At 37.7% G+C, this 21,471-nt stretch overlaps 1 protein-coding gene across 1 annotated transcript in view; it reads left to right on the top strand.

The window, feature by feature from the left end:
* Nucleotides 1–21,270, top strand: part of AFTPH (aftiphilin) — a 37,939-nt gene extending 16,669 nt beyond the window's left edge. Inside the window, 5 exon segments of the mRNA XM_009325019.1 lie at nucleotides 1,599–1,721; nucleotides 8,283–8,343; nucleotides 10,000–10,083; nucleotides 14,043–14,166; nucleotides 20,047–21,270. Coding sequence (XP_009323294.1) covers nucleotides 1,599–1,721; nucleotides 8,283–8,343; nucleotides 10,000–10,083; nucleotides 14,043–14,166; nucleotides 20,047–20,191 — 537 coding nt within the window. The 3' untranslated portion in view covers nucleotides 20,192–21,270.
* The last annotated feature ends 201 nt before the right edge of the window (nucleotides 21,271–21,471 follow it).

The raw sequence follows: 21,471 nt of genomic DNA, 5'->3' as shown, positions 1-21,471 counted from the left end.
ACTTGCTGGTGAAGACCGAGGCAAAAAAGTCATTGAGTACCTCCACCTTCTCCATGTCCCGGGTAATCAGGTCTCCTGTTTCATTCTGGAGAGGGCCCACATTTTCCCTCATCTTCCTTTTATCCCCGATGTACCTATAGAATCTTTTTGTGTTGCCCTTGATGTCCCTGGCCAGATTTAATTCTATCAGGGCTTTAGCTTTCCTAACCTGATCCCTGGCTGCTTGGACAATTTCTCTGTATTCCTCCCAGGCTACCTGTCTTTTTCTGGAAACCTATGTGTATATATACGCATACAAACACACATACACTTTTATATGGTCATTCACACATTGAATATAAAAGGATTACATTTTTCTTTGGTATATGTTAAGCCAATTTAATCTGTAGGTTAATTTTGTAGAGTGACTTCTACTGTCAGTTTCTAGAGCCGTTGTTTTCTGATGCATCAAGGTCAGCTCATGCACTTCTTTGAATGTAAGCATGGTATTCTGATACAGAGAGATAAAACATCTCATAGCAATTGCTATTTTCTTCCTGTAACATGTTTGTGAGCAAGACTGTGCTTGTACACAACATGTGCAGTTACTTTTTTGCAACAGATTGTTGTTCCTGATTAATTATCTCCTAAATTTTTTATATACTTGTGCATGCAATAAGCTGGATAGAGATGATGGTAGGGGGAAAGTGGCTTGCGGCTTTCCGTTGCCACACTGCTTCATGTGTTTCTCCGCTGTCCAAAAGAATTTATTTAACTGGTGGTTAAATTCTAAGCTCCCCTAACATGGAGTAGAAGCATTTGTGGGACAGCTGATCTTGGTGGCTGACTTCCTGCAATTATTTTAAAATACACTGGTTGCAAATCCAGTGGTTTTATTTGGGGGTTTCTTTTCTCACACCTCATTGTTCTGAGGTGGTTTGCATGTCTCAGTGCAAACTTTGGTCTTTCTGTAGATCTCTTTCTGAATTTTATTCAGGAACACCAGAGATTTCAGACATTTTTTCATAGTACAGTTTAGCTTTGAACACTTTGTTTAAAATTAAAAATGTGGTTTTAATTATTTTCTTAATGCTTTTTAATGCATTTATTTCTATGTCAGTAATTACTGTTCTTGGTATCATTCTGCAAACTGGTAATTCAACTTGTTTCCTCTGAATTACTTAATTGTTGAAATTGAATGAATGCACTTGTACCTTCATGATGGGCCCTTTGATATTACTGGAATAGTCTACACACAATTGGGAGGAGATGATGTCACCTTATCAAGTAGCTGTTTCCTCTAGCTTAAGTTACATTATTGAAAGTTGGAAGCAAGCTCCAGCTAAGCACTTGGGTTTCTGTTACTGGCTCTAAAATGTTTCTTAGGCCTAAGGAACCAGGGTGATTCTCTCCCCTGCCCCATCTCCTTCTGTCCCCCTCACTGAAAGTGTCCCAGAGATGTATGGTTACTCCCAAGTCCTTAGTTGAGGGTAGTACTACCTAGTAGTGTGTTTTCTTTTTTTTTTTTTGCATCTGCAGTTCTTGGAATATATATATATGTGTGTCTGTGTGTGCGTGTGACTTATTTTTTCCTTAAATTTATTTCTTTATTTAATTAGGGTATGTTAGAGCCTACCAAGGAACCTTTGAAACCAATATCTGCAGCAGAAAAAATAGCTTCAATAGGACAGACACCTCCTGTATCACCAGAGATGAACACATGTACATCTGATCAGTTCCAGGTAAAAAATAGAGAGAGAAGGGGGAGGAGAGGAAAAGAGAGAATGAGAGGAAACAATGGGATGCTTTGCCTCTTCCTTCGTATTTAACATCTCTAGATGGTGTGTTCAAAGAGACCTGTATGTAAAGGGCAGGTGTTCCTTGTGTCAGATTGAAGTCCTGCTCTTGGATCTACTTTTTGTGTGTTGACTGGAAGGGAGTCCCTATGATAAGACTGTGGCAGTTGGTGGCCAGCATTTAAGAGTCCTGATGGATATTTACTGCTATACAACAAGCTGCTCCAAAAGGCAGTGGACGGTTACTTCCACAAATTTTAGATGTAACTTAACAGTTGTCCTTCCTCTGGCTAATGTCTTTCATCTTTGCTTTCTCTGAAGCTTATTGTAGGAGTCTGATACAAAATGAGTTCAGAGGAGTTTAGGAGTGAGCTTTTGAATTCCATGAATTCTGTTTTGTTGTTGTTTTGATATTATGATATTAGAAAACCACTTAAATGCCGTGCATGTTGCAATGTGTGTGGCTGGCAACTGGCTAATGGGATATGCAGAGACATTTCATTTTCAGTGTCACTACAGTGGTACTCGGCACATATTCAGTGTCAGCTGTGTCCCTCCTTAGGGCAGGTCTTGTTTAATCTGCCCAGCATCTTTAGCTACCTGCTATGCTTGTGACTTCTGATTGAAGGCATTCCAAAATGAATTATGCCTGTGCTGCACCTAACCTTAACACTAGGTACTTCTGAGTATAGTGATTTCCTTGCACTCTTTGCTCTGCCATAGTGCAGAGCTCTAACTGTGACATGCTTGTACCAGAGGAGAAATTTTTTTTCATTGTGGAATAGCAGTATGTCAGTGGGCTCAGAACTGAGGTCGTTTTATATAGTAATATACATGTTTGGTGACGCTTCCTACGCTGCTTCTCACAAATACTATAGCGGAACTGAGCAGCTTAACTGGGTATTAGAAAAGGTAACAGTAATGATTATTGCAACCGGTCTGAGCTGAAGAAATCAGTTGTGTGATTTCTATATATGAACAAAGTAGGAATATTTCACTGGCTTTCTGCAGTGTTCAAAGTTCCTCTTTTTTTACAGAGGGGAAAGCATAGATTAAACCATACACTAAACACAGTGTAGAAAGCTGCAAGAGCCTGAAGTAGCAGCATCACTGACGAGTGCCATTTTCTTAGTTGCTTGGCAGTTGTAGTGCTGAGTGCTAAAAATAAGAACCTCTACTTATCGCAGTATCTTTTTTTCTCTAATTATGAATTTGTACTTTTGGGTACTCCTGCAGCAGAATTTCCCATCACTTGTCACAGTTTGATGATCCTGTCTCATAGCTTGTTCTGACAAGGCCATGTCAGTTCAATAGTTGTGGTCCATGAATACGTACGAGAGGCTTCTAATGCTATCTGTCTATACTGCTGGCCTTAGGTTATTTTTTTCCAAAAAGACAAATACTAAAATAAGCTTTTGGGGAACAGATGAGTTAGAGCTCTAACCGTTAAGAATGCTAAGAGGCCACAGTTAAGTGACATTCAGAAAGTTTCAGGGCATGAACGATCAATTCTCCACCTCAGAGACCGTGTTTCTTTCTTGGCCTCATCTTCCGTTAATGTTTGGTGGCTTCTGTTTGCTTTTGGGAAAATCCAGCTTCACTTCACATGGTGCAGACTGCCTCTTAGGAATATTCCAGATTGTAGTGGTATTAAGATGATGTGCCCAAACTTTGGTAAACATTTTATTAGGAACTCTGCTATAAACATTGACAAACATGCAGTGGAAATATTATAGGCAATTTTAGTGGACCCTGAAACTTCTTATTCTAAACGCAGGTAATTTAGGGACAACAACTTAGGTGTCTTTAAGCTTAACTAAGTAATTACATATTAACTGGGTAAAACTTCTGAATTCCTCCATTTTCAGATGGCAATGATGATTGGTCATTCTTATATTCAGAAACTTCAGCATATTGGCTTTCTTCTTGAAAAGAGAGGCTCTGGTTAATAGATTCCTATGCTTTACTTAAGGAAAGAAGAGTTCTCCTTTGTTGAAAGCCTGGCTTTTATGGGACTTGTATACAGATCAGTGTCTGTGCATGTGCATGTATGACTTCAGAAACTTCAGCATATTGGCTTTCTTCTTGAAAAGAGAGGCTCTGGTTAATAGATTCCTATGCTTTACTTAAGGAAAGAAGAGTTCTCCTTTGTTGAAAGCCTGGCTTTTATGGGACTTGTATACAGATCAGTGTCTGTGCATGTGCATGTATGACTTCCTGCTGGGGAAATAAGATTTTGGAACAAAGACTGTGATCATGCAAAAGTAGGAGTGGAAAGAACACTTTTAAAAACACAGAAATGCCTCCTCAGTTTTTTAGTTGTAGGCGAACAGAGGGAAACATGCAGAGATTTAAAATAGCATTAGAAACCAAAAGAATGAGGGGAAAAAAGCAGCAAATGAGCTGAAATAATTTTTCTTAGTTATTATATAAACTCTGTTTTGGCCTCCTTCCCTGCAGAGGCTCTCACTGGGTTGGTTAGACTGGAAATAGAGTGGACAAATTTCCATCTGAGCCATTTAAGCTATAAGGACGAGGTTTTCGAAATGATGATTTCTCCTCTCAAGCAAGTTTAGTTGCTGACAGATCTATCACATTAGTTTATTGTATAAAGATGACTTTTGTAGACTCGTTCTGTTTTATAGTTGAAGGTAGCATCTAAATTCTTCTTTGATCTGTTGTTTATCTTGACAATTGGGGGGTTATTTCTCTGTTCATCTGTGCTCGTAACTGTAAGACAGTAAACAGAATATGAAATAATCCCCTGATTACCATTGCCTTTATCTAAGCGTGGTGTCTCAAAGACTTCGCAGGTCTGAAGTAAAAGGCTCTATCAAGGCACATCAGGTGTAAGAGAGAATGCCTGCTCAAATAGGCAACCTTTGATTGTGAAACCTGAGATAGGTACCCTTCTCTTCTGTTTTACAGCATCTGCTATAGTGGGCTTCTACACCATGGCCAGGTCTTCAGGCAGTGTGATTAAAATATATTCCAGGGCTTTTTAAAAAGGTTGCTGTCTAGACTTAATGTTGACTGCTTTTTCCTGATTTGATACTGTTCTCTGGCTACCATAATTTTTATTTACCTCCTTCTCTCTGGCTTTTTTTGCAAAAATTTCTCTAGATATTTCTGCTGTTTTGGTATTGCTTCAGAGCATCCTCTTCTCTCTATTTGGGACTATGTTTCTTTGGTAGGGCCTAGTGGTAGCTTTGTCGCAGCGTACAGGATAACTTTGGGATTTCTTACATGCCTAGTTTTGCTTAGTAAGTTTTATACTGGAATAGAAATCTACAGTGACCCAGACCTTTCTAGAAGAAAATTACCAGCAATTCTTTTCTGCGGGTGCCTATTACAGCACATCTGCATGCATGTAAGCCACTGAATTAGAGATCAGTTTATAATAAAGTATGTATCTTAAACTTGCTGGCTATTAGGGACTGAACCGTAATTAAACCCCATGGGGTGACAGTCTTTAAAAACACTTTTAATTACATAAGGGACCATCAGGACTTCTAACAATGACAGATGCAAACTACCGTATTATTGGCCACCAGCCAAAGGCTTCATCATGGAACTGCCCTCCAGTTATACATACAAGAAAGATCCAAGAGTATATGTAGCTTTGTTGACAGAATGAGAGAGAAAGATTTGCAGGTAAGAGATATTACAGAACTTGCTATTGTATCAGATATGACAGTTGCTTAAAGGTGGTGTCTGAGGAAAATAATTTTCAGTACTGTTGTAATTTTGCCCATGAATACACACAATTATATGTATGAATTATTTCCTTGTAAACCTTTTTATGAAATGTTAATGATGCTTATTTGTGGGATCTATCTAAATATTGATATTATATTTGTGTTACAAGCCCATCTATTTTTTTTCCCCCCAGCTTTAAGACAGAAAAATACTTCCTTTTTTTCTTTGTTTAATTTTCCTTGGGTAATTATTGGCACAGAGACAAACATTTACATTTTACTCCTTTGGATTATAAAAGCTCTTACATAATACCATTCTAAAATTACTGTGTGAAAACATCTCTCAGTTTTATCAAAGTGAAATACAGTGCAGTAAAACCAGCAGGTATTTTAGTTTCCTCTTTTTCACTTCCTTAACATTCAGAGTAGTACTCTGACAGCTGAGTATACTTTTTCATGTTCTGTAATCTAAGATGAAGGGAGGAGTGAGAGCAGTTTGCCCTGATTCTCAATATCCTTCTAGATTGGGTGCTTTTCCTTAAAGCATGTTATTAAAATACTGGTTGTAAATGCAGTAGTCTAGCAACCTTGCAATCTCTGAAAGACAAAACATTATATTCCCCTTTGCAGGGCATGTTCCTGTTGTCTGAGATTTCAATGCTGTGTTCAGGTGTCCCAGTATGGTTAGTTTTCTTAGAGCCGAGGACACTAGAAACAGAAAATTTTCCCTTTCTGTTTAGTTGGCTTTTGCCTCTGCCCTCTCCTTTCACTTTTTTTGCTATTGTATAGACCGGGGCTTGCCAGCATCCTGTATAGATGGGGTCTGCGTTACTTGCCGCCACCCTCTTCTGCAAGTGGTTGAAGTCAGCAGGATGGCCTCATCCCACAGAGCAGACTAGTATACTTAGTATACTCTTACTGATTTGGAGTCAAATTCCTCCCCCCTCCCCCATTTTAGGAAGAATTCATCACATCCTTTGTCCTCTTCTTGGCAAATTTGAGAATCAAGTCATCATTAAAGGGAAAAGCTTGCCAGCCATTGGTACCACCTTTTCCATGCAATTCTGTGACACTCACGAGTCCTGACTGGGTCTTTTGACGCAAAATGTAGTGGGTGTTTTCCTCAGTAAGTGAGGGTTGGTAGGAAGCTACCTTGTTTCAATTTGAGTTCATTTTCCTCAGGGCAGAAAGCCACTAAATTGTCATACCTCCTTTTTTTTTCTTTTTTTTTTTTTTTGTACAAACCCCTTTTAATATATTTTAGGTGTGACAAACTTTAAACAAGCTACTGATGATAGTGATCATTATTTCATCAGGTGTAGCTTCCACACTGCTAACATTATGTTTCCATGCAAATAATTTCAATGCCAGTAATTTCATTACCAAAGCAAAGTAAAAAAATGTAGCATCAGCTCCTTAAGCTCCATGGAGTGAATACTGTTCTAGTTGTGCTCAGTACTGGAAATATTTCCAAGTCTTTAGGTAGGAAAGATTTTTCTAGGCCAGGCTTTTACTGTAAGTAAATACAGAAATCTCCAGCTCCCTTCATTTTTCTTTCTGTAAACATCTGTCACCTAGCAAAAGCCTCTTACAGTTAGCTTAATTGTACAAAGCTAGCTTGGGTTGCTACAGTCTTGATTCATGAATCTGCACATTTTTTCAGTGTTGAATAGTTGAAAGTTTTAAAAGTAAGAAAAAAAAAATAATAATTAAAGCCTGACTTTCTACAAAAGCAAAGAGAAGGTATATGTCAGCCACTGGAAGCTTGACAACTAGTTTGACAACTAGTGATGTGTTCTGAATAATGCTGCAGAGAACTTCCATTGCTTTTCTTCCATAAGTGTGATTGTTCTGTTAGAAGTTGAAGGCACATCCTTTCCCAGTACTTCTTGACAGTTGACTTCACTGGGGAGAGAGCAGAAATGTAATGCACAGAATTAGAAAGATCAACTTATTTCAGACGTTTCTGATACTGCCCCATCAGTTTGTGTCCTGAGAATACAGGAGGACAGCACTTACAAGTTACACTGCACCTGAACACACTTTCCCTGTAAAGCATGGTCCCTGCTGCTTGCTTGATTTACCTGTGTGTGTGCGCAAAAGACTTAACAAAAGAGGAAATGAAAAGGCAAGGATGGGCTCCCAGGAGTCAATGTTGCCATGCTCCTCTTGTTCAAGCATTGTTACCAATGGTTTGTTTATATATTGGAATGAGTTAATCCTTAAAGGATAATAAGTCACCGGATTTTTTTTTTTTAAGGGGGTGGAGTGGGGAGGGTGTTGATTGTCCCTCACATGTAGGGATTATGTCTCTTCAAAGCAAAAAAAAACCCAAAAGACTCGTGGGCTATTTAATGGTAAATAACTGATTTTATATATAACTAGGACTAAGCATGGATGTACAAACAGCTTTTGCTAATAACCGTATTCTAAATTTGCCCTATAATTGTGTATACATAACTTTTTATGCAAAATGCCTTGTCTTCCATGAAAGTAATAGTAGTTTAACTTTCAACTGTGCCTTAAGGTCTTTTTATCCAATTCATATGTTTTAGTTAATTTGCAAATCCTGTTTCAGTTAGAAGTTAATCTGTACTGTTCAGAATTTAATGAGACTTCCTGTGGTAGAACAAATCTACTTTGAATCTTTAGTGCGTATTATGAAAATACGGACCTCCCAAAAGTTGGGGCTTGCTCATTTAGTTGTCTTTTTAGTATTTAGACGCTAAAGAATCTGTTGTTTGAACTGCTTTGCATTGTTGTAACCTGAACTGACTATAAAATCTGATTTCTGACTTTTCAACTCTAGGAATCTCTACCACCTGTCCAGTTTGACTGGAGTAGCAGTGGCCTTACTAACCCTTTAGATGGTACGTCTCTCCGTAGAGCCTCTAGCACCAGAGCTAGAGATAAGAAAGCTACAAAGTTCAGACAAACATCTATCTGCTGATTATTTTTTTTTAAATATACACACACACATATATATAAAAATATATACAATACTTATTTCTTACTCCTAACTTTGGAAATTCAGGCTTTCTTTCTGATTAACTGTGCCCCTACGTGAAGTATTATGTAGTCTGAAAAACACTAAGTTAAGTATTATTTTAGATTCCTGCCATATGCTAATGACAAAATGGCAATATTAACACTTCATTATATATATAACTGCAGATTATAATGAAACTCTGAACAAATGAGCATTTTAGATTGACAAGTTTTACTACTTATAAGTATTTTTCACCAATGAACTATCTCTTTAGACATCCTTTGAATGACAAACTTGTGTATAGTGGCTACTTCAAAGCACAATATTTTAACCACAAACTGTTTGCAAAAGATACACTTCTTGAGCTGAAAGTTTTCAGATTTACAGATAATTTTATATTTCAAAAATGTGACTTCATCTGTTATCACTTTTGCTTACACTCAAGAGCTAATTATAACTAATATATTAGAGGTAGCTACGAACTTATTTGTATCTGTAAATGTATATAGTTATCACATAAAAGACCCTTCACCTATGTCTATTTTAATAGCAAAGTGAGTTGTGCCACCGCCTCCAGTCTCAGAAATGTAAGTGCATGCAAAGTAAATAAAACAAGTTTTGGAAACTTGTTTGATTGACAGACTAGAAACCTGTAAAGAAACAGATACCTTTATGAGGAGCCTGCTAACAGCAATTAATTCATTACACATAAGTTGTTCAAAAGCAGGCTAAAATAAACAGCATCTCTTACTGCACTGGTGTTGCCTCACGGTGTTGTTTCAGAACATGTGGGATGTTAAGAGTTTGGATAGCAGTATCATGGTGCTGAAGGAAAGCCTGGATGGACCCTTCTGCTGTTGTCTGGTGTCTTATTACTTCAGTCAATCATCATGCTTTCTTTTTAACAAACAACTTCTTTAAAATGTATCTTGGTTTGATTTCTGTTTTAGTACTAAAGGGGAACAGTATAATTTACCAGTGAGGAACTGGATATAAGAGTGGCATTTGTTACCCTGTGTTCACACTGCTTTAAGATAATGATAATTAATAGCTTAAAGCTGCTAAATAAAACTTTAAAGTTTTTTTTTTTTGTTCTTTGCTATTTGGGGATCTGCTAAGTCTTCCTGATGAAAGAATGGCTTTCAATTTCAGTGAGGGGAGAAAAAGCTCACTATATTCTAACTGTCAATTGACGTATATATTGTTTCCCTTTAACTGATCACATCTTTCTCTTTGGGTCGTGCTGGTTCTCTTTCATTTTTAGATTGAAATAAATATTTCTATTTTAAAGTTACTAGTGTTGATTTCCTTGCTGCATTGTACATGAGGAAATGTGCACTGAATTAAGTTGTTATCATTTTAGAAGGTACAAACTAATACTGTAAGCATTGTTTTCATGTCGATTTTTAAATTGCGTACTGAGTACTAATTATAACTTGCATGTTCAAGTGTGTGTCTTACCCCTTTTTACACATAAACCCCTCCCTTGGCTTACCTTCTATATGGCTGCCTACCAACACGGTCACTGAATTTCAAGCTAGTGGAGGTTCCACTCTTCTGAACCTTGATTTCTTTGGGCCCGTGGATGACAGTAGCTCTAGCAGCACCACCACAATCCCAGGTCAGCAGAGTGTTAAAACCACAAACGTAATACTGTAACGACTTGCTAAAAGCATGAGCACATCACTTGACTTTCCTATAAACAAGGAGAAATTTTACATTGCGTTTCTCTAAAATGTCTTTCTACTGCCTTTCTCCTTTAATCTGTGTTCTGTTTTCTGATGTTTTGTATCGAGTGCGAAGTATTTAAAAGGTACTGTCAGCTCTGTATTTGTCACATGCTGAAGGAATGAATGGCTCTTATGCTCTTGCAAATAAGATGTTAAAACACTTGTTTCAAATGAGAAATTTTGAAAGTTAACTTTTCTAAGCACTTGAGAAAAATTGAAAAATGCTATAGATGTGACAATTCCCAAAAAATGAGGCTTGTTCTCTCTTTTGAATGAGTGTCTCCAAATTATAGGGTTATGATGTTATTTGGAAGATAAGTGTGAATATAAAGTTACGGGGCTTAACATATCACAACCCCGCTGGTGTTTGCTGCTACCAGGAGGTTGTAATTTTTTTCTTTGTGTGAACTAGTAATATTAATGATAAAGTGAAAAAAGTGTTTTAACAACATTTATAATGGAAAACAAGGATAGTTGCATGTTTGTGGGACATCAGAAGTTCATGAATGTTAATTATAAAACCAAAGCACTTTATCTGCAACTTACTCCCTTAAAAGGAGACGAAAACACCACTGTCTCCATTGAATAATACGTGAAAGTAACTGAATTCATTTATTGCATGGTTTTGACATGCTCTGAGTATTTTGTGTGAGCTTGTGAAAACCTACACTTTGAATAAATTTCTGCAGGAATTTAAGGGAACATTTTGGGGATTTATCCCAGTGCATAGGTTAAGAAGATAAGGCAAATACTCTTTCAAGACAATGCCTGAAGCCATGTTAATCACTTTCTTCATAGGAAGGCTTTTTTTCCACTTAGTGATTTTAATTTTAAAAACCCAAGTTTTAAGAGACTTGGCGTTTTCCCACTTTTCAAATAAGAGCCTATAATTATTATCATATTTTTTGTTTTTTTAAAACCTGCTTTTTTGGTTTTGAAAGCTGATCATTGAAGGCAATTTTATGGCATCGCATTCCAAATGTCTCTCTATTCCACCTTTGAGAAATGTCATTATCAGATGAAAGATGGCAGATGTGTCATGGAAGTGATAGGTAGCAAATTCAAGATGCTTGAGTCTTACAGATTCTTTTGTAAGTGTGTGCAAGTCTATCAACATAAGTCATCGGTACCCAGTACGTGTACTGCTCAGGCAGTCGGGTACGTTCTTGTGTCCTGATGGTGTGCATACTTGAAGTGATTACTGGAGGGATGCTCTGTTAGCCTTTTACTGCATTTTTTTTATGTTGTTGTTGTTGTTCCATCAAGTTACAGGTATTATCACCTTCCCTGGTATGCCCTATGGTGCCTACTTCTGGTGTTTTGGTTTTGGTTTTTCTTTCCTCCTGACTTGTTTCTGGGAAAGTCATTTGTTTGTTGGCTTGCAGCTCGTGTGTTTGTGTGTGTGTTTAGGAGCTTCGTGTGGGGTTTGGTTGGCTTAACTTTCCTTCAATATCTCATTAAGGTTTTGCAGTGCTTTCCTTAAATATTCTCTAATCATTTGAATAAAATGGAGAAGATGCAACTCTTAACTAAAATAATTGAAAGACAAATTGTTAGATCTTTTGGCTTAAAGAAGAAACTTTTATCAGAAGTTTGTTCTTTCTCTGAAGACTTTAATTTTACTTACTATAGATCTATGCTGTATTCTTCTCAGTCCGATTTCATCAGTAGCCAAAATCACTTTTTATTAAAATTTGTATTCTACGTCATGAACAGGGAGTTACTAATTTCTAGTATGTTCCCATAGATTTAGTGTATTGTTTTATTTTTCATGTTGATAGTTTAACATAAATGTAGCTGAGTAATAGGTGCCTAAAGAACAGTAAATTGAGCAGTGACATCGCACTACAATGAAAATGAATTCAGGACCGTAAATGTGGATATCTAAATGATGTAACTTATAAGGTTGCATATAACATTTGTTGCAGAGTTGCATGTCAAAGGACTCCTTGTTTCAATTAGTTTTACAATTTGTACCTTAATGGGATTTCACAGGCTTCTGCAAGTCAAAGTGTATTTCTTCAAGTCTTCCTCTCCCTGTTTGAAAGTGGATGTTTTATGGAATAGCTGGGCTTTTTCCTATTTCCAAGTTCTGTAAACATCTGACAATACTTAAAGTCTTGGTATACTGGTCTCAGGACAGTACATATTTTGATGTTTTGCATGAAACTGGATTAAATTAACTTTGAAAATCCAGACTTAAAAAAATGTAGGTTGAAAGGAGAACTGATTAATTTCTAATCAACTCATATTAAATGGAGCAAATCTTTCCCCCCCGGCTCCTGCAGCTTAACCAGATGATTTTCTTAGTTTTACTTTTTGGTCAGCTTAGTTTCCTGACAATGAAAGGGTACTTAACTTGTGCACAAATGATGAATGGTCAAGGCACTGCTTGAGGAGAGTTCATGCAAAGTGGGCATGAGGATTATTAACTTCATTTGTTTGCGCATGTAGTACTGCAATTAACTGGGCGGAAAAGGCAGGACAATAGACACAGGCATTTTTTTTATTTAGTAATCTTTCGGTATTTCAGGAGTACTTCTAAAAGTGTCTTGATCCAGGCAAGTAAACTGGGTAAAATCATCAGCACATCAGTTTATAAATGCTGTTTTTATATTAGGTGGTTACGTGGGACCATCGTGTCCAAGTATTTGCAGCGTTTGCTCTGCAGTAGTATGAAACGCTTCTGTGTTGTCCAAACCAGCTGGCACTAGTGTTACACTTGTTTAGAATGCAGGTGTCTGTAAAACAATGCTTTTGTACAAAAATTCTGTGCTGTTTTTGAAAAATATTTGTAATTGTGGATGGTGCGTATGCATACTTCATTTAAACCCATGAAGCATAAAATAGCTGAAACTGTAACTAGAGGAATATCGCCGATTTAAAATGCTTCTGAGCAACAAAATGTGTTGTAACAGTCTTTCCTCTTGATTTATCTTGATGGTTCTAATTCCTAGAGACTTTTTTAAAGAAAACATACTTAATATCTGGAAATTCTAGAGCTACTTCCTACTGAGATGTGATGCTTGATATTAAACAGGTAGAATTTCACCCATACATAGGTTTTGGGTTTTTTTAATGCATGTTTCCATTGTTCACACTGTTTTCAGAGTGACCTCTGCTGATAAAATTTGAAATCCATTTGCAGCTGGATTGGACATATGTGATGTCAAAATTTAGCATCTGACTTAAGATATCTGAAACTAGGAAATCAAGGCTGAAACATCCAGATACTTGATGCTTTATAAATACTTGAAAGATGAAAAGGGAGCAGAGACTAAAAGTTTTGGTGGCATTGTACATATTAGTATGTAACTTTTTTTAATGCCATTCTACTTGTATCATAAAAGCTCCTTTTCTTCACTTAAATTTTTAACACAACCCTTTGTGAAAAGCAAGATACTAAATGCACTCTAATGCATGCCAGTGTTGTGTATAATCTCTCGTTAAAGAGTTGGTCCCTGTTAACATACAGCGTTCTTTTAATACAAACAGTTGAGTTGAAGTAATTGAAACAATCCATTTTAACACAGCTGACATTTTTACAGGTGTTTCACTCTAAAAGGTAAATCAAATTTATTTTGTTTACTCTTAGACTGAGACCTTGTATGCCAGACTTGATCCAATGTGTGTGTGTTTTGTAATACAACTATAAAAGGTACTGGAAAAGGGTGGGGAGAGAGGACAGTGTTTCAGAAACGCAGACGTGTTCTGTCATGTTCTTTTCATGTATCTTGAAATTATAAATGATTCAGATGTTTACAGAAAACAGTCTCTAGCAAGTTGGTCTGTGGCTAATTATGGCTATACTTGCCTCCAGCCATCACTGATTATCGTTTTATACTATAAGGTGTGGATCCTGAGTTGTATGAATTGACAACCTCAAAACTGGAAACTTCCAATGCAAGCAACAGAGTGACTGATGCGTTTGCAAGACTCATGTCCACAGTGGAGAAGGCAAGCACGTCCACAAGGTAAATGCTCTTTGTTGCACTTTTTTCTTCTTTTTCTAAGGGTGGCATGAAATGTGAGGAGTGAATGTATGTGCTATTCTAGGTCAGAAGTTCTTGAGTGATCAAAAGGCTTAAATTTAATAATTAAATTTAAATATAAAATTCATAGTACCATAGTTCATATTTCAAATTATCATAGAACTCTAAAATAAGATGGGAAACAGTTCATGAGCTGAAAGAAAAAGATCACCAGGACGTAAGTTGAAAAGCTAGAGCCAAAGTCTGAACTGGAGGAAGCGACTTTCTGAAAAACAGAACTGATTCCTAAGAATGGAAGGGTAAACTTGACCACACAGTTCAGTGTCCTAGGGCTTTGACAGAAGACTCTCCTCAATCCTCAGTGTAATTTATAGATACGGAATGTTCCACAAGTAAAATGATAAAACTGACTAATAATTATGGCAATATTTGTCCATTCCCATATATTTCTAGCACCAAACATCAGATTCGTTTTGGTGATGCAAGTTAAGAAACAAGCATGTAGTTGGCTTAGGATGTCTTTTCTGCTTCATGGATCTCATGTGAAGTTCTTCTGTACTTTTTTTATAGGTAGAGTCTATATAAAGGCTTTAGGTGTCAAATGTCTTCCTTGAAGTCCGGCCTGTTGAATGGGTACAGAATAGTCTCTCCATTTATAAGCTTGTATTCTTTGGGTTTATTTTTTGAATGTGTATCTTAGCAGTAGGATCCTGGACTGTCTTAACATGTAATTAATGTCTGTGCCCATTAAAAGAATTGCTGAGTGATTCTTACCTAGTAAAACGTTTCTATTGTTGAGGAAGTGCATGCCTTGACATGCAACAAGTATTAGTTGCTTTGCAACTAATAGATAGTAACATATCCTCACTTGTAAGTGAGCTTTAGGGTTTATTCAGCACTCCAAAACTAAATAGATGCGTTTCCATGCAGCATAGCACTTAAAGAGGAGGCACGGTTGAAGAACTGTGGCAAACGTAGTGATTTGTAATGGTGGGAGATAGCTGGCTTTCTTAAAATGACTAAAACTATAATTTTCAAGAGCTCTTTTAAAACATGTTCTTTCATTGAGAAAATTATCTTGCTAGTTTTCCTGCAGTGAAAATGTTCAAAGTGAACACTGAATAAAAAAGATCAACAAGCCATGAAGTTTCAAGGGAGAACCAGTAGAGGGAACTCCACGCTTCGGTGCTGATTTTTGTGTTCTCGGCTTTTGGATTGTCTATTTTTCTATCCATGGAGTGCATATACTCTTTCTGAAGATACACTAGTGGGAAAGTTTGACTTTCACTAATCAGAAAACATAGTTACAGTTGAAATATTTTTGTAATACATTCTAAGTCTAATTTAAAAGTAACCACAAATTCACAGCAGGACGTACAAACTCCAAATGTATCTTTATTAATTATTTTATCTCCACTCATAGATTTGTACCTGCTTGCTTGCTCTAAGATGTCTGAGCTTGCTTTTTCTTCACAAAGGGACAGGGAAGTCTGCTTTGCTTAAATGAATGTTGACCTTCATTTTTCTGTATTGTTCTTTTTTGATATGAGGGGTTTGGGTTTTTTCCAATGCCTCCACGGTGCACTTGAAAGCTCTTACTTGCACTGTTAAAGCTCTTTATCCAGATGTCAAAGTTCCTCCCCCGTTCTGGAGAGCATTGCTTACTGATAAGAAGAGGTTCTAGATCTGTGCTGTAGCAATATATCGGGCTGTAGGAAGAGGCTGGGGACCTCAGACTTGGCAGTTAAGTTCAGACACACGCGAGGATTAGCCATTTTAAAGCAGCTGTTTTCACTGTTCAATACATCTTGTATGTTTTTGTCAACTCTGAATTTTAAAAATTTCAAGTGTTTTTTCTTTTCTGATTTCATGCTCTCCAAAAGAAAAGCAGTCTGTTTTTCAAGCTAGAAACCTTCAGAGATATGAGAAGGTCTTATCTCAGCAGTATGCCAAATATGTTGCAGTATGTTAGCTTTTTCTAATAAAATTGTTTTTCTTTTGAATTTTTTTTTATTCTTTCTTAGTGAACTGGAGACTTTAAAATAAGAGTGGCTGGGTACAGCCAGCTCAACAAGGATGACATTCATGCACCAACCTGGAAATATGGACTATTAGCTCTTCGTGATAACTGATTAGGGAAGATGTGGCCAGTGTCAACTTTAGTTGTGCTAAGGCTATCCCATGTCTGTCTGTAACTTGTCTGAATTCAGGATCTTTGAGGATGAAGTTTAGAGTGAAAATACCATTGCTCAGCTGTAGCAAGCCATGTGAAGAGTCGTCTTTGTCTGAAACAGCCCCATCTTTTGCTTGCAAACCAATCTCTTGAAGCTGGAAGGTCAGTTTCTCAGAAGGAAAGTGTTGGGAGAGGAGGGGGAACTTCCCCCTCAGCTTGAGCCTGAAACCTTGACAGCAGCAGTAAGTGTTGAAGGTCAGGGATCCAGTACAGCATTCCACTGAGAGAGACTCTGTAGCCTTGCCCAGTTCCATAGAATTGGCAGAGATCAAAGGTTTATCTGCTGTCTTTTTGAAGGAAAGCAGAGGACTGATACCCTTCCAAGAAATGGCCAAAGCCGTCATTTAAACTGGAAATACTCCCTGTGGGCAGTGTTGGATGGAGCAGGCTAACTCTTAATTACAGAGTGATTTTTTTTTTTAAAGTGCATTTCTCTAATCAACTCATTGTTGCTATTAAAGCCTGGCCTTGCTGGTGCTATCCAGAAAACCCTTTGCAAACATGAGAGATGACTGAAGTCCTGAAAGACTTGAACACTGCAGGAAGGGGTTGGAATGCAAAACAGAACAACGAGGTGTCAGTGACGCATCGACAAAGCATTCCCTATTTCTTGCTACATTTTCTTCCAACAACTTTCCTGCCTGTCAGTCTGGCTAATTTCTTGCAGCTTAGTGTTAACATGCCTTTGAAAAGGAAACTTCGTGCCAACAGGTACAGGGAGTTGCAATTATTTGCTTGAGTAAGTGCATCCCCTCTGTCTTGGAAGGAACTGTAACCTAGTGCAAGAGAAGAGATGGATGGGGGCAAAGTGTTCTGTAAAAGGTAGTTTTAATACCTGAATAGGCAGGGACCCTGTTTTGAGCCAGGGCTGGGTCCTTTAATGGTTTAGTAATCAAAATTTCTGGTTCCAAGGCAAACAGAGGTGGTACAGCTGCCACTGACAATCCACTTAGGTGTCTGTTCTGTAAGCCACGGTAGCTAGAAATTAAGAGTGCATGAGTAGAAGCTCTGCAACGGCCCCCCACAGACCAGGGTTTAGCAAAAGAATCTCTTGACAGTGGGAATATCTTCAGCAAAAGCGGTGACTGAAATTAACAGACCTGACATGGTTCTTTCTCTTGCCTCTATCAAAAGGCATCACAGTTATTAGGCAATTCAGTAAGTTTTAAGGGTAAAAACAGTCTGCAGTGACGATGCTACTTTGTCTTTTAAGTTTAGAGAGTTAGTGAGTAATTCTTTAGGGTTTGCCCTGGTGCTACCGAAGGTGCTGACTCTTACCCAGAAAGGGTACTTGCAGTGTCCAGTTTTATTGTCTTCTGGAGGAACCTGCCCCTCTCCATTGAGGAATGGAGACTTTAGGCTGTCTCATCCCTCTGAGACTATTTTAAAAAAGATTTTGAGCCTCATTATCAAGTCATTGTATCTATAGCTGTAACTTGGTCATAGTCAAATAACGTTTGCTGTGTGTTAGCTTGTCCTTCTTTACAGATACTTTTTACAGAGCACATTAAGTAGGTAAATTACTGCAGAGGGCCTCCAGCCAGGCGGGGAGCGTTCAGTAACCGGGTGAGAGTCACATCTGACTGTGCTCACTGGTGTGCATGTTCTGCAGTGATGTTGCAGAGACCAGCTAGTACAGCAAGAGCAATAACATCGTCCTGTGATAAAGGTCCACCCGTATGATCACCAAATAAAATGCAGCACTGCCTCTGGGACCTAGCAGTGCCATTTCTTAGCATGCCACAGTTGAGCAGAGGAGGAAGAGGCATATAAATAGCAAGGAGTGTGTGAGCTCCCTCTCGGTGCCTGATTAACAATCACAGGAACTCCTTTTAATGCAGATCTCTGAGTCAGCCCTCTTCCTTTGGCTTCCTCTGTCAAATACTCCTTTGTTAGCTGTAAGTCCTTGATCACCGGGAGTTTGTACCTTTAAGAGGCTTGTGGTAAGTGATTACTAATAGTGGCACCAGATACTGATAACACAGTGGTGGGTGACAACCACATTTCAACAGCTCAGAGATAGTCCTTCGAGTGCAAACAGAGCTGACTGTGAAGTTGTTAGAGAAGGAGGCACATACTGGCGCTCTGCTTCTTCAATAAATCCAGCACACAGCTTTGTTTATCCTCCAGAATTTGGTAATCTGCCTAACCAGTGGCTCATGAAATTCCACTGCAGCAGAGAAAAGAAAATATTGCTATTCTAGCGAAGGAAAGTCAGATTTAGTATCTAGGCTGCCTCATCTAGAGATCTTTCATCAAGTGGAGATTTCAAGTAGCAAACAAAGTGATAGTTCAGTGTCAACACAATGATCAGTGATGTCAAGGATGGGTTTGACTCCAGCTCTTTTTTTTCTTCTCCTAGCTAAGAAATTCTGAGACTGCTGCTGAAGCAAACACGTAGCCCCTGGCTTTCCTCTGATCTCTGATCGGTTCAGGAAACAATCCTGATGGGTGCTGACAAAAGAAAACATAAGTACATGCTGCTTGGTGATCGGAGTGGTGATTGCCTTCATGGGCTCGGTTTAAAGTTTATAGCTAAGACGAGATACAGAAAGGAAATTTCTGAAGTGTTCTAGGGAAAGGCAGTTTATTTGGTTCAAGCCTTTTGACTCAGCTTTTTGCCCCAAAGGGGGAGCTTATTTAGCTAGAATTTCTAATGTCATTACAGGGTGCAGCAAGTACCTTTTTGGGACTGGAATAACACTTGATGGGATACTCGGTTTTTCCTAGAAATAGGTAGCATTCTTCAAGATAAGCCAGACGTCTGTAAAGTATGTGTGTTTGGGCAGGGGAGGGGGGTCTTCTGTAGCAGTCTGAGCCAGTCTTCATTTTACTTAGGAAATGTGAGTTTCTTGCATAATAGTGAGAATCAAGCGACATGGGATTCAGACCTCTTTATTCATTTGTGCTCAGTAATTCTTGTGAATAATGCAAAAGCCAAAGTAAACACCAGTGATTCCCAAACTGCTGTGTGTATCATTATGGCTATACATACTACTGCGCTTCAAAGCAAGTAGCTACAAGTTGTGAGCCACCTTTTGCTGCTGCTGAGCCCTGGGGGGGGCGGCGGGGGAAGGGTTTGTGGATCACGATGTAGAGCAGTATGATGTATAATCTGTGTACGGTTGTGTCAGAAACACCGCATAAGTACCTTCTTTTTCTTTTAAAAGTATTAAGAAGTAAGTCAGGAACTTCTTAATGTCCTTTCAAGATTTTTTTCCATTTTATTTTGAAAGATTATACTGGATTTAAGTAGTTTAGAACTAATGCTCCTGTTGTCTTATCCCTAGAATACTGGCACAGTTGTTTCTTCAAGTGAGTAGTCCCAGAATGGCATGCTGGAGCCTGCCAAAAAAAAGAAAAATATATAAAAATTAGCATCTGAATAGGAAATCTTTTTTTTTTCCTTATTGCAACAATATTCAGGAATATTTTGCTGGCTTCCTGTGTTAACATTTTATTGGTAGGCAGGTAGGTATTATAACATTAGACTACCTTCAGGTAGCTTACAGAAGTGCCTGTCAATGGGAGACAAACTGCCAGAACATTGCTTCAATCAGTGGCTCTTTCAGTGATCCAAGGGATATCAGGTACTGGATTAATGCACTTTGTTCTTTTCTTCTCAACAGGAAGCCTAAAAAGGAAGAACATCTTAGTGAAGAGGCTGCCAAGGTGATTTCTACCCTTCCTGACTTAACTTTCATGCATGCCAAGGTGTTGATGTTCCCAGCCACATTAACACCTTCAACAAGCTGCCAAGAAAAGGTAGACTAAAGTGATGTGAATTGGACGTTTTCTATTGATTTTTTTTTTTCCTTCCCTTTGCGGGTCATAAAAAGCAATCTTGCTTTAATTAAAAAAAAAAAATCAAGTTCAGATGATTTGTTGGTAAGCAGCACTAGAAAGGTATACATAGTAATGTATATTTATTTACATACTGGAGTCCTAAATTTATATTAGAGAAAAATGTAAATAATTGGGGGTAAATCTTTTTGAAGATCTATTCTTTTTGTTGTGCTGGGGTGTATACATTTATGTCTTTGTGAAATACACTGGTGGTGTCCTTCTTACAAAACTTTAAAAAGTTTTAAAAAAAAAAAAAATCCTAGAAACATATAACGAAAACGTCAATCTTCACAATCTGTGAAGTCCCCCTTAAAGGTTTTCCGATTGCATTGAGCATCTTTTTCTTTCCAGCATATATTAAAATACATGTTGCTGGGAAAAAACCAAAAGGTTACATTGTCCCTTTGTGGGTTTTCAGTTATTGTTTTTTCTTTAAAATCCAATAATTTCTTTAATGTTTTAACAAGCTTAAGGTGTGTTTTTTCCTTTTCTTCTCCCCCGTCCCCTCCCCCTGTTTGATTGGTTGGCTGATCAATTTTTATGTTCTTAAACTTCAATAGTATGGCTCTGTCACTATATAGCCTTTTGAAAGGTATACTGTCAGTAACTTATTGTTCCAGTTATGGACCACTGTCTAAACACTTGATTTTTTGGGGTCATTAGAAGGTTGTCTACTTTTAATCAGTTTGATTTGGAAAAGAAGGACCAAAACTATATGAATGTCTTACAATGAAATTTACCTGTTAAAATTTTTTATGTTCTGTTGTACCACTATTCCTGTTTGATTTTGCACAGTGTAAAATGACATAATCATAGATTGCTATGGTTTTAGGCTGTATATACAGTAAAAAACTATGGGTTGTAAATGTCTGGGGAAATTCCTATGGAAAAAAGAGAGCTATGTAGAAGAACCTCTAAAAAGGTCAATGTGCATGCCCAAGGTCTTTTGAGATTTAAGTGTGTAAATTTCCTTTTAGCTTACACAAAATAAAATAATTTAAAAGATACATATGTATATAGTCTGCTATCTTTTTATACAGAGTGTATACATTATTCAAGTTTCTGTTGATGGTAAAATCAATGCACTGCATTAACAGTAGAACCTTCTAATTTGTGTTGCGCAGTCCCACAAAACACACCTGTCAGGGTCCTGCAGAAGGAGAAGCAGGCTTTTCTTTAATTGTCTTGTCTCTTTGAACGTGTTGTGT

The sequence above is a fragment of the Pygoscelis adeliae genome, unplaced genomic scaffold (assembly GCF_000699105.1).
Source record: "Pygoscelis adeliae isolate BGI_AS28 unplaced genomic scaffold, ASM69910v1 Scaffold46, whole genome shotgun sequence".
In the NCBI taxonomy this organism is placed as follows: domain Eukaryota; kingdom Metazoa; phylum Chordata; class Aves; order Sphenisciformes; family Spheniscidae; genus Pygoscelis; species Pygoscelis adeliae.
This window is presented reverse-complemented; position numbering and strand designations above follow the sequence as displayed.